Source organism: Camelina sativa, chromosome 16, assembly GCF_000633955.1.
Source record: "Camelina sativa cultivar DH55 chromosome 16, Cs, whole genome shotgun sequence".
In the NCBI taxonomy this organism is placed as follows: domain Eukaryota; kingdom Viridiplantae; phylum Streptophyta; class Magnoliopsida; order Brassicales; family Brassicaceae; genus Camelina; species Camelina sativa.
The window spans coordinates 12,088,462-12,101,146 of record NC_025700.1 but is presented as its reverse complement, the minus strand read 5'-3'; the positions used below and the strand labels follow the sequence as shown (position 1 = coordinate 12,101,146).

The 12,685-nt window shown below is 44.0% G+C and overlaps 1 protein-coding gene across 1 annotated transcript; it reads left to right on the top strand.

Annotated features, from left to right (window-relative positions):
- LOC104753590 lies at positions 4,561-5,703 on the top strand. The gene is made up of 3 exons (XM_010475822.2): positions 4,561-4,948; positions 5,024-5,127; positions 5,203-5,703. Exons 1-3 carry the CDS (start codon positions 4,561-4,563, stop codon positions 5,701-5,703), a joined length of 993 nt encoding a protein of 330 aa, XP_010474124.2.

The following is a 12,685-nucleotide window of genomic DNA, read 5'->3' as shown; positions in this document are numbered from 1 at the left end:
AATGACTTCTAGATAACTCGACGTAGTGATCCATTTGCCTCATTAAAAACCATACCGAGAAAACCCATTGGGACAAAACTCAGCTATGGGAAAAAGAGTACAAACTTCACACCTAAGTTATCTAGTTATCATTACCGGGTGAAGTCTTCAGGGTGGTTATGTTGAAGACTTGGATCCTCGGTAGATTGAATGACCCGTCAGCTATGAGTGCATGAGCTTCCTTGGCCATCTCCTTAGCTCTTGAACGAGTGATCCTTCCCACGATCTCTGGTTTCTCTGCAGCTTCTGTCTCCTTGCTGGCCATGATCATATCACGTTTGAGGATGATACGCCGAACTCATATCCAACTTAGTGCGGAGAAGACGCCAAAGAGACCGCCAGAAATGACTAAGAAAACGAGAGTCCCTGTCTGACACAATATATATTGGCAAACCATGCAGCTTGTACACCTCGCGAAAGAATAACACATCAACTTGAACCGCGTCTGTGGTCTTTTTACAAGGAATAAAATGAACCATTTTCGAAAAGCAGTCAACAACAACAAAGATTGAACCATTCCCTCTCTGAGTGCGGGGAAGACCGAGAATAAAATTCATACTCACGTCTGTCCATGGTTGTGTAGGAATAGGGAGTGGCAGATACAAACCAGCGTTTGTTGCTTTCCCCTTTGCCGTTTGACAAACTCCACAACGCACAACAAACCGTTTAACATCACGTAGTAATGTTGGCCAAAAATACGACGAACTAACCAACTTGAGTGTTCGATCACGTCCAACATGACCTTCTCCATGCAACTCACCAATCAGTTTTAACCTTAAGCTGCACTTCGGAATACAAAGCTGAGATCCGCGAAACAAAAAGCCATCAAAGACCATATAAACATCGCTAAGACCGTTACTTGCGTCAGGCCAAATCCTACCAAAAAAAGGATCACTAGGATAGAGTTCTGGCAGTACTTCAAAGCCAGTGATCGAAACATGCAGCGTTGTTAAGAGGGACTGTCTACGACTTAACGCATCAGCAACCTTATTAAGTGACCCTGCCTTATGCTTAATGACAAAAGTAAATTGTTGTAAATAAGCAAACCAAGCAGCATGACGTGCTGAAACCTTGTCTTGAGAACCCATATGTTTGAGCGCATCATGATCAGTATAAAGTATGAACTCTCAATGAAACAGATAGTGGCGCCAATGTTTAATGGCTTGAACTACAGCGTACAACTCCACGTCATAAGTGCTATAACATCCACACGCCCCAGCAATTTTCTCACTAAAGAAAGCAATCGGACGTCCCAACTGACTTAACACTCCCCCAATTCCAGACTTAGAGGCATCACAATGGACTTCAAATGCTTCATCAAAACGTTGCAGAATTAATACCGGGGCAGTAGTCAATTTCTGTTTAATGGTGCGAAAAGCAAGGTCAGCTGCGGGGGTCCAAGAGAACTGTGCCGCCTTCATGCAATCTGTGATTGGCGCCATAATACTACTAAAGTGCGAGAAAAACCTCCGATAAAACAAGGCCAGGCCGTGGAAACTCCGGACATCAGTCACCGAAGTTGGTGTAGGCCAAGATTCAATGGCCACATCCTTGGACGGATCAACCTTGAGTCCATTGCCGGAAATAATGTAGCCCAAAAAAAGCACTTCTTCGACACCAAATGCACACTTCTTGACTGTACCAAATAACTTGTCACGACAGAGCACCATTAAAACCTCACGCAAATGCCCAAGATGTTCTGCCAAAGAGGAACTAAAGATTAGTATGTCGTCAAAATAGACAACAACAAAACGACCAATAAAGGGACAGAGGGCTTGATTCATAACACACATAAACGTGCTAGGTGCATTCGACAAACCGAAAGGCATGACAAGCCATTCAAACAAGCCTTCCCTCGTTTTAAACGCTGTCTTTCACTCATCTCCAGGTCGAATACGGATTTGATGGTAACCGCTCTTGAGATCCAACTTCGAAAAAATAAAAGCAGGACCTATCTGATCCAACAGGTCATCCAAACGAGGAATTGAAACCGGTATCGCACTGTGATCTTGTTGATCGCCCTGCTATCAACGCACATCCGCCATGATCCATCTTTCTTCGTAATGAGTAAAGCCGGAACAGCACAAGGACTTAAGCTCTCACGCACATGTCCCTTAGTAAGCAAAGCTTCCACCTGACGTCACAATTCATCATGTTCCATAGGACTCATCCGATAATGAGGACGGTTTGGCAACACCGCATTCAGTGTTAAGTCAATGCAATGTTGTATATCACGCAAGGGTGGTAAACCATTTGGCAGATCCGCAGGAAACACATCAGTAAATTCATCCAAAAGGTCACGAAAAGCAACCGGTATCACCGATGGAGTAACAAAATCACTAGGCTTTAACATCAAAACAAAGGCAACATTCTCCGCCTGAACCTCTTCAATAATCCGTGACTTATGCACAAAAAGCACTGGCTTAGCAACCATGGTCGGAATGGTTTTTGGTGCCTCCTCAACACTGTTCACTAACGCCTCCAACGATGACTTAGACGAAATCAAAGTTATACGCCTCCCCTCATACGTAAAGGTATGATTATTAGTGAAACCATCATGAATAATTCGACGATCATATTGCCATGGGCGCCCTAAAAGAAGATGACATGCGTCCATAGGGAGAACATCACAACAAACCAAATCTTTGTAGTTGAGGCCCATAGAAAAGGGCACCCGACATCGTTTAGAGACACGCGAATCCGTCTTAGAGTTCAACCACGCCAAGTTATACGGTGCGGGATGAGATTCCGTAAATAAAGCCAACTTTGCAACAGCTTCTTCAGAGATGATATTTGTACAACTTCCCGAATCAATAATCATACGACACACTTTTCCCCGAATCGTACAGGTAGATTGAAAAATATTTGTACGCAACTATGATTCTTCAGCAGAACGAGGAACAAGATGATTACGTCGAATCATCAATAACGTTCCCGTATCACCGGTTAACTGTTCTCCAACATCGTCTGCTTGGTCTTCGGTATCACCATACTCATCATAAACAGGGTCGTCACCAACAAAGAGACCACGACGGTTGAGAAGTGGACAGTTCGACTGCCGATGACCTGATTCTCCACACTTAAAACACTTAAATGCAGGAGGACGTTGTTGTCCCAGTGACACGTTTCCCTCAGAATTATCAAGAAGCTTAACGTGAATTTCCCCTGCCTTCACAAGTCCTGTCTCCAACGAAGAAGCTTGGCGACCACGAGGAGCATTCCAAGTAGTTGTTGGAACTCGAAAATGTTGTTCAATCAACAAGGCTCGCTGGTGTGCTTCTGAAACAGAGAGCGGGTTAAATTGAAGCAGAGTATGTTGAATGGAAAGACGTAGACCTCCTATAAAACGAGAGACCAACTGATCTTCAGTCTCCGTCAAGGAATTACGAGCTAACAAGGAAAAAAATTCAGTGGCGTAGTCATCAACAGACAGCATTCTGTTGCAAATTCTGAAGTTTGGTATAGATAGTACGAGCATAATTATACGGAAGAAAAGCTTTACGCATCAACTTCTGCAACTTAGCCCACGAGGTGACACGTTCCTTCCCTGCTCGAGCTCTGGATTCCTTAGTTTGCTGCCACCATGCTGAAGCACGTCCACAAAATCGAGTGGCTACAAGAGAGACACGCATCGCATCAGGAACCTCTTTGTACGACAGCAACTCCTCAGTTGTACTGAGCCAATCGAGAAACTCTTCTGCCTGTAGACCTCCAGAAAACTCCGGTAAGTCCATCCGGAAACCCGACTCCCAACGCCTCTCATCAACGCGCGGTGCTGGAATGATTCCCCGGTGTTGGTTTTCTTGGTGTGGCTGCTCGCGATTCTGACCACCACCAATCGGTGCAGAAGGGTTAGCATCGAAGGCATCTTCCGCATCAATGTCATCAAAAACGGGATCTTCACGCCGCTGAAAAACAGGACCTTCACGTTGAGCACTCAGGATAGAACGGACAGTTGCATCTCCGCTAACATCCGTCGGAACTCGTCATTATGGTCGTCAAGTTGAGCCTGAAGGGTCTTCTTTGGTGGCATGATTAGGATCTTTGTCTCTGATACCAACTAATGTACCGTAACAATAACGATTGAAAACTCAAGTATCAATGGATCAAGAGTTAACGCTCGTTGCTCGGAGTTCAAGCTTTCTTGCGTATAAATGGATCGAAAGAGAGCTGAATTCAAAGACTTCGGTTTGAGAAAAGCTTTCTCGGTTTATTAAAATCAAAAGTACCACCTATTACGATACATAGCTAAGAGTATTTATACTCCCTTGAATAATAAACCCTAGAAGTCTATGTAAGAGCATTAGAATATTGAGGACTATAGTTGTAATTAATATTTGTCTAAACACCAGTGTACACACTATATATATTGTAACCCTACCATCTAATACAATTGAGCATTCCTCTCTATATGGTATCAGAGCTGTGATACCTAACCTAAAAAAAAATAAAAAATGAAAAATTTCGCCGCTCCCCTCCTCCTTCTTCTTCTTTCCTTTCGTTTATACTCACTCTCTCATCATGTCTGGTTCAAACTCTCCTGCCTCTGTTTCAGAGACCATCGTTGTCTCTCCCTCCTCTACACTCGTTAATGTTAACATGATGAATGTTACGAAACTGACGGCATCCAACTTTCTCATGTGGAGCCGCCAAGTTCACGCACTCCTCGATGGTTATGATCTCGCTGGTTACATCGACGGATCTCTCACCGTCCCGCCGCTGACAGTTACTGCGGCTGATTTTTTCTTTGCCAATCCTGACTTTGTGGTGTGGAAGAGACAAGATCGGTTGATCTACAGTGCACTTTTAGGCGCCATCTCCATCTCTGTCCAGCCGATCCTCTCCAAGGCAGTCACGGCTCAAGACATATGGACCACTCTCTCGTCTACTTATGCCAACCCCAGCCATGGTCATGTTCAGCAGCTTCGTCAACAACTCAAGCACTAGACGAAGGGAACTAAGACCATTGATGCTTATGTTCAAGGTTTTACCATCCGCTTTGACCAACTTGCTCTCCTTGGGAAACCAGTGGAACATGAAGCTCAGATTGAGTTCATCCTTGAAGGTCTCTCTGAAGATTACAAAACCGTAATTGATCAGATTGAGGGCCGTGATTCATCTCCTACCTTGACGGAACTTCATGAGAAGCTGCTCAACTACTAGACGAAACTTGCTACGAAGGCGGCACTCACGTCGTCTCTTCCAGCGACTGCTAATGTTGCGACCTACCGTGGAAACAACTCCTCTCGTCCTCATGGCCGCAACAACAATCGCAACAACCACACCGACAACAACTGGTCACCTAATCCGCAACACCAACACCAACAATACTCACCGCGTCCATATCAAGGCAAATGTCAAATCTGTGGGGTCTATGGTCATAGTGCTCGTCGGTGTTCTCAACTCCAGCTTCCGCCCATGCCATACAGCTCCAACCAGTCGTCCGTGTCGTCTGTCACTCCTTGGCAGCCGCGGGCTCATTTAGCAACGACTCAACAGTACAATCCGGGGAATTGGTTGCTGGATACTGGTGCTACACATCATCTCACATCCGACTTGAACAACCTCGCACTTCATCAGCCTTACACTGGGGGTGAAGAAGTCACTACTGCTGATGGCTTAGGGATGCCTATTTCCCACACTAGTTCTGCCTTAATGCATTAAATGCTGTCTTTTATGTTCCTAATGTTCAGAAAAATCTGATCTCGGTCTATCAACTGTGCAATACTAATGGTGTCTTGGTGGAATTATTCCCTGCTTATTTTCAGGTGAAGGATCTCAGCACGGGGGCGCGGTTACTCCAAGGCAAGACTAGAAATGGGCTGTATGAGTGGCCAGTCACACCTTTTTTTGCATCCACCTATCTTGCCACTCCTACTCCAAAAACAGACCTACCATCTTGGCATTCAAGACTAGGCCATCCCTCTTTATCTGTTTTGAAAACTCTTATTTCTATATTCTCCTTACCCGTATTCCATTCTCAGAATCAAACACTGTCTTGTTCTGATTGTCTTATGAATAAAAGTCACAAACAACCTTTTTACTCAAACACAATCGTCTCGACCCATCCTCTCCAATATTTATATACTGATGTTTGGTCTTCTCTGATTGTCTCCGTGGACAATTTCAAGTACTACATGGTCATTGTAGATCATTTCACTCGATATACTTGGCTATATCCCTTGAAACTGAAATCAAGTGTTAGTGACACATTTATTGCATTTAAAGCCTTGGTGTAGAACAAATTCAAGTGTAAGATTGGCACTCTCTACTCGGACAATGGCGGTGAGTTCGTAGCGTTGAAGTCCTTCCTTGTGACTCACGGCATTACACACTTGACCACACCACCACACACACCGGAATTGAATGGGTTCTTTGAGCGGAAACACCGCCATATTGTTGAGACTGGTCTCGCTCTTCTCAGCAAAGCCTCCATGCCTACTTGTTACTGGAGTTATGCCTTTGCGACCGCCGTGTACTTAATCAATCGAATGATCACTCCAGTTCTCGACAATGAGTCTCCATATGTAAAGCTCTTCTCTCAGCATCCCAACTATCTTAAGCTTCGTGTGTTTGGAAGCTTGTGTTTTCCCTGGACTCGTCCATACACTTCTCAAGAGTTGGAACGTCGCTCGTTCCCGTGTGTGTTTCTTGGATATTCACTTACGCAGAGTGCGTATCTTTGCTTGGATCGAGCTTTCCATTTGCTCGAACGTCGTCGTCACTGCTGTCTGCAATGGCACACGACACGCCATATGACTCCACCTCCACCGTCATTCTTGTGAATCGCCCACTCGCTACAGCTCCATCTATGTCTCCCTCGTGCTCAGCTCCTCACCCCATGCCATCACCGTCTCTCCCGGTTGCACCATCGCCAACATCATCGTCGCATGGCACCACACCCACTACATCCGCAACGCTTCTCGCACCAGCTCCATCTCTCAACGAGACTATTTCACCTAGCCCAACTCCAAAAAATAGCTCATCAGGCCCAATCCAACCACCAGTCCACCAGATCAAACTTCAAACCCAAGTCCAACAGGCCCATCTACAATCAACAACCCATTAAGCCCATTAAGCCATCCAACAAACAATAGCCCTACGACATCTACATCGTCTTCCACACCTTCACCTTCACCAATTCCACCCCCGCCGAAACCACCACATAATAACCATCCTATGCAGACTCGTTCGAAAAATCATATCACCAAACCAATAACAAAACTCTCCCTCACTGCAACCACGACCAAGCTACGACCAATAATACCCAAAACTGTTGCCGAAGCGTTGCGTGATCCAAACTGGCGTCAGGCAATGTGCAATGAGATAAATGCTCAGATCAAACATGGAACCTACCTGCTTGTTCCACCAAGTCCAACTCAAAATGTTATTGGTTGTAAGTGGGTTTTTACACTCAAATATCTTCCTAATGGTGAACTTGATAGGTACAAAGCAAGGCTGGTGGCAAAGGGTTTTCACCAACAATATCGTCATGATTTCACAGAGACGTTCAGTCCGTTGATCAAGTCTACGACGGTTCGCTCTGTTCTTCATGTTGCTATTTCCAAAGGCTGGAGTATACGGCAGATTGATGTCAATAATGCCTTTCTTCAAGGCTCGTTGACGGATGAGGTGTACGTAACACAACCGCCTGGCTTCGTCGACCAAGACCGTCCCCACTATGTATTTTGTCTTCGCAAAGCTTTATATGGGTTGAAACAAGCTCTGCGTGCATGGTATCAGGAATTACGCTCCTATTTTCGCACCCTTGGCTTCACCAATTCAATTGCGGATACGTCATTGTTCACAAGAAAAAATGGTCAAGATGTTGTCCATGTGCTCGTCTACGTCGACGATATACTCATCACCGGTAACAACAACACTCTCCTCGCGAGTTTTATTGCCCATCTTGCTGCACGTTTCTCTCTCAAGGACCTTGGTGAAATGAGCTATTTCTTGGGCATTGAAGCCACTCGCACCTCCAAAGGCCTCCATCTAATGCAAAAACGCTATATCCTTGATCTTCTTGCCAAGACAAACATGTTACATTCTCGTCCTGTCTCCACACCAATGGCTCAGACACCAAAGCTCACGCTGACCTCTGGTACACCGCTTGCAACACTGACCGAGTATCATGATGTACTAGGGAGCCTTCAGTATCTCTCTTTCACTCATCTGGATATAGCATTTGCAGTGAACAGGCTCTCACAGTTTATGCATGTACCGACTGAACTCCATTGGCAAGCCGCGAAACGGATACTACGCTATCTGGCTGGTACTACCACCGTTGGTATTTTTTTCCGCTCAGACACAACCATGACGTTGCATGCATATTTCGACGCTGACTGGTCCCGAGACTTAGAGGATGGTGTATCCACCAACGCTTACATCTTATATCTTGAGGGGAATCCGATTTCTTGGTCCTCACGCAAGCAGCAAGGTGTTGCTCGATCCTCCACTGAATCGGAGTATCGGGCGGTTGCTAACACGGCTTCAGAGCTGAGTTGGGTCTGCTCACTACTCACTGAACTTGGGATCACTCTCCCAGCTCCTCCGGTGATATATTGTGATAATGTGGGTGCTACATACCTCGCCGCCAATCCTGTTTTCCATTCGAAGATGAAACATATTGCTCTCGACTTTCATTTTGTTCGCCAGTATGTTCAAGCAGGAGCTCTGCATGTCACTCATGTCTCTACTCACGATCAGCTCGCGGATGCTCTGACTAAACCACTGCCTCGACCACAATTTATTGAACAAGTATCCAAGATTGGAGTTGCGTATGCCCCTCCATCTTGAGGGGGCGTGTAAGAGCATTAGAATATTGAGGACTATAATTGTAATTAATATTTGTATAAACACCAGTGTACACACTATATATATTGTAACCCTACCATCTAATACAATTGAGCATTCCTCTCTATAGTCTAAACTTAACCCTCAAGCAATGTTGAAACCGACGCAGCCATAATAGGCAAACAAAAATAATAAAAAGCCCAATAGGAAGATAAGTAAATATAGATAAATGGAAAATAAGAAGATGGTATATGTTGCTGCATCAATTTCAGTGTCGATCGACACTCATCACGAATGATGTTTTGTTGTCCGAAACTCCTTGTTAGTTGCAGTTAGTTGTGTTGATGGATCAATCCTTGGATGATTATTCTGTTAAGAAACACTCAAACACAAGTTAAAAGCAACATGATAGATAGATAGTTCATAATTTCAAACAAATTTCAAACAAAAACTGACTCAATGCAAAAAGAAAAAAAATCACTCAAAAATAAAAGAAAAACGTAAGTGGGTTGCCTCCCACTAAACGCTTGTTTTCAGTCATTAGCTTGACTGTGTTGAAGCTCAGGCATCGGGTGGAGCAGAACGTGGCAGTGCATGCTTCCAAGAGAATGTCCTCTTCATACAAGGTGGTGTATAAGTAGTAGCTGCATGAGGTCTGCCAAGGATGTGAGGAACAAGACCTAGGTGGCATTTTGGGATGGGTTTGCTTCTTTTATGTCCTGCACAATCATCAACAGAAGAAACAAGCGCTTTACGATAATCTCGTGGCTTGGTTAACTGCGAAACAGTTTTTGTACCTTTGAAGGTCTTATTGATGATAGGAGGGGGGTTGGGTAAATAAGATGCATACCTTTGCCTTACTTGAGGACTCTGGAGTGTGGAGTGGAGAGTCTTTTGTTTGGGAGCAGCTTCCTAGCTTGAAGCATAGAGAATATACTGCGAGCAATCGGTTCTGGACAAGTTTCAGCTTAGTCATGGAGTGGTTTCGATCGATGCTACAGCGGTGTCGATCGACACTGAGCTTGATGCTCGTGTTGCAGAACCCTTTTCAACAGAAAAAGTCTGTCCATCAATAATAGGAGCCCTCCTCAGTTTATCCATCTCAAAGTTCATACTCAAACCTCCCACATTCAGTGTTATGTTTCCCCTCTGCACATCTATGATGGCACCAGCTGTAGCCAAGAAAGATCTTCCTAAGATGAGAGGGTCTTTAGGCTCTTTGTCATATTCCAGCACCACAAAGTCAGTGGGAATCATAAAGTTTCCAACCTTAATTTGAATATCCTCTAAGACACCGTCAGGAATCCTTCGGGAGCGATCAACTAAGATAAGGGAAGTCTGAGTTGGCTTGAATTATGTCATCCCAAGTCTCACAGCAACAAAATGCGGCATCAGATTAATACTAGAGCCAAGATCACAAGGTGAGTGTGCAAACCTTCCTGTGGAGATAAAACAATCTAACACAAAACTTTCAGGATCTGGTAACTTCTTTGCAATCCTACTCTTGATCATTGCACTCACTTTCTCAGAGACAACCACCTCTTGCTTCTTCTATTTTTTCCTTTGAACAGGCTGGTTCAACAGAATTGCACTGACATCTTTTGTAAGTAGTGCTCATTCCTCATGGCTCAAACAATTGGATACCATTCTCTTCACAAACCGCTTAAGTGGTGGTGAAAGATTTACTGCATCAATCAAAGGTATCTCAATCATCATCTTATCCATCATAGCCTTGCATCTAGCTTCTTCAATCTCCTATTTGGACCTTCTTGGCTTAGGAAAAGGGACATTAGGCTTATACACCCTCTCAACAGCTGCTGGAATCGGAGATTTTGTAGTTTCAAGTTCTGTATGAGATGAGTGTCGACCGACACCCAGGTGGTGTCGATGACACCATCGTCTAAAGTCGAGTTCTCCGTCAATTGCTCACATTGTTCTGCAGAAAAAATTTCACCTTCATCTTCACCTCTCACTGATATGGCATTACAAGAATGTTTGGGATTTGACTCAGTTCTCCCAGGGAAAAACCCATATTGCCTTTTGACGGATCCAACTATATGTGCAACCTGACTTTCCAAATTCTTGACGTGAATGTTCAAAGTTTCAAATTTCCCAATAAGTTCATTGTAGACATTGTCAAGCTGCCCATTGAAAGTCACTGTCATTTGCTCATGACCTTGCAAAATCTGCTCAAGCATAGCTTCCATCTTACTACTTTCAGCTGTTTTCGGAGGAGGGGACTGATATGAGTTATTACCATAAGTCCTTGTGTACTCAGTGCCCTGTTGCTGCTGCTGATACTCTGGCTTGGAAGTGTAGCCTGAAGAGTTCCCACTATAAGGCCTGTTGTTTTGCTGATTACCGAATCTCTGATCTTGATTCCCAACTCCATACACATAGTTGATATTCTCCTCTGTATTCTCTGGCTCTGTCTCAAATGTCTCAACCTCAGCAGCAAATTGGACTGACTGGTTTGAATCAAATCCTCCATGCAATCTCTTCCTTTCAGCATATGCTCTCTAAGTGCTATTGCTGGAGGCCAGATTCTCAATCAAAGCTTCATCATCTTCTGAACATCTTGTTTTGAAATTCCCATGACTTACAACATCTAAAGCTAGTTGATATTCCCAATCACACCCTCTGAAGAAAATACTCAGCAATTGCACTCTTGAAAAACCATGGTGTGGACAGTCCCTCTGATAAGCCTTAAATCTCAGCCAAGCTGCCTTGCAAGCTTCATCTGGTCTTTGCTTGAAAGAGGACAGCTTCACTCTCAACTCATCAGACATAGCATCATCATAAAAATAATTAATGAAAGCCACCTTAATTTTTTGCCAAGATGTTAAAGATCCAGCTGGTAACTGTTTCAATCATTGAGATGCTTATCCTGCAAGTGAGTATGGAAAGAGCTTGCAATAGATGTAATCTTCAGTTACTCCATTAGCTTTGATATTAGTCACAAGATCTTCAAAATTTTCAATGTGGTCCAAAGGCTTCTAATTGGGCAGGTTTGAGAAAGGTCTCTGTCCAACCAGCTGGAAGTAAGCAGGCTTTAGCTCAAAGTCATTCCTTTGGAATGGAGGAGGAACAATTGCAGATCGGTTCTGATAAACCAGGTCAGCTTTGTTGAAGTCTGCAATGGTCCTGATCAAGTCTCGATTTGGATCCTGTCTTTGAACCGGGTTCAGGACGTGGTCGGTCGACACCATCGGCTTGCCCGTTAATGACACCAGCTTGCTGGTTGACAACAGCTTGCTCGTTGACAACAGCTTCAGCAATCACATTGCCTTCTGTATCAAGCTTTTGGCCCTGCTTATTGCGCAAGTGGCCCTCTTGATCCCTTAAAGCACCATCCTCATCACGAGTCAAAATGATGGTGCTAACCATCTTCAAGGATGTGGCTGCTTTTCTGTTCTCATGCTCAAGTTTTCCCAACTCTTGGTTTGAAAGCTTCACGGTAGGACTAGTCTTGTTGCTCCTTGTGTGACGTCTAGGAGCCATGCACCTGAAACACCAAAGAGAAGAAAAACAAAAACGTGTAAGTAGAAAATAAAAATAAAAATTTAGACGAAATTAAAAACTCAAATCTAATGGTAGATCAAAGAGTCCCCGACAACGGCGCTAAAATTTGATGTGCTCAAATTTAAACCATAGAGCTACTCTCTCAAATAAAGAGGTCACTGTAATACTTAGGGGCCGAATTCCACAAGGACTCTAGACTACACAATAAATTATAGAGTTTTATAATTAAGCTAAACAAGTTGATTTAAATATTGAAAAACAATGCAAAATATTAAATAAAAGCTGTGAAAAATCAAGGATCAAAAGGTTAGGGCTAGGGAATTTCTCA

What these genes read in the sequence shown, in the direction of transcription:
- LOC104753590 (XM_010475822.2), top strand. Translation starts at nt 4,561, where the DNA reads ATGTCTGGTTCAAACTCTCCTGCCTCTGTTTCAGAGACCATCGTTGTC. An exon ending in TTATGCCAACCCCAGCCATG is followed by an intron (nt 4,949 to 5,023) that starts GTCATGTTCAGC and finishes CTTATGTTCAAG; the next exon opens with GTTTTACCATCCGCTTTGAC. An exon ending in TCTCTGAAGATTACAAAACC is followed by an intron (nt 5,128 to 5,202) that starts GTAATTGATCAG and finishes CTCAACTACTAG; the next exon opens with ACGAAACTTGCTACGAAGGC.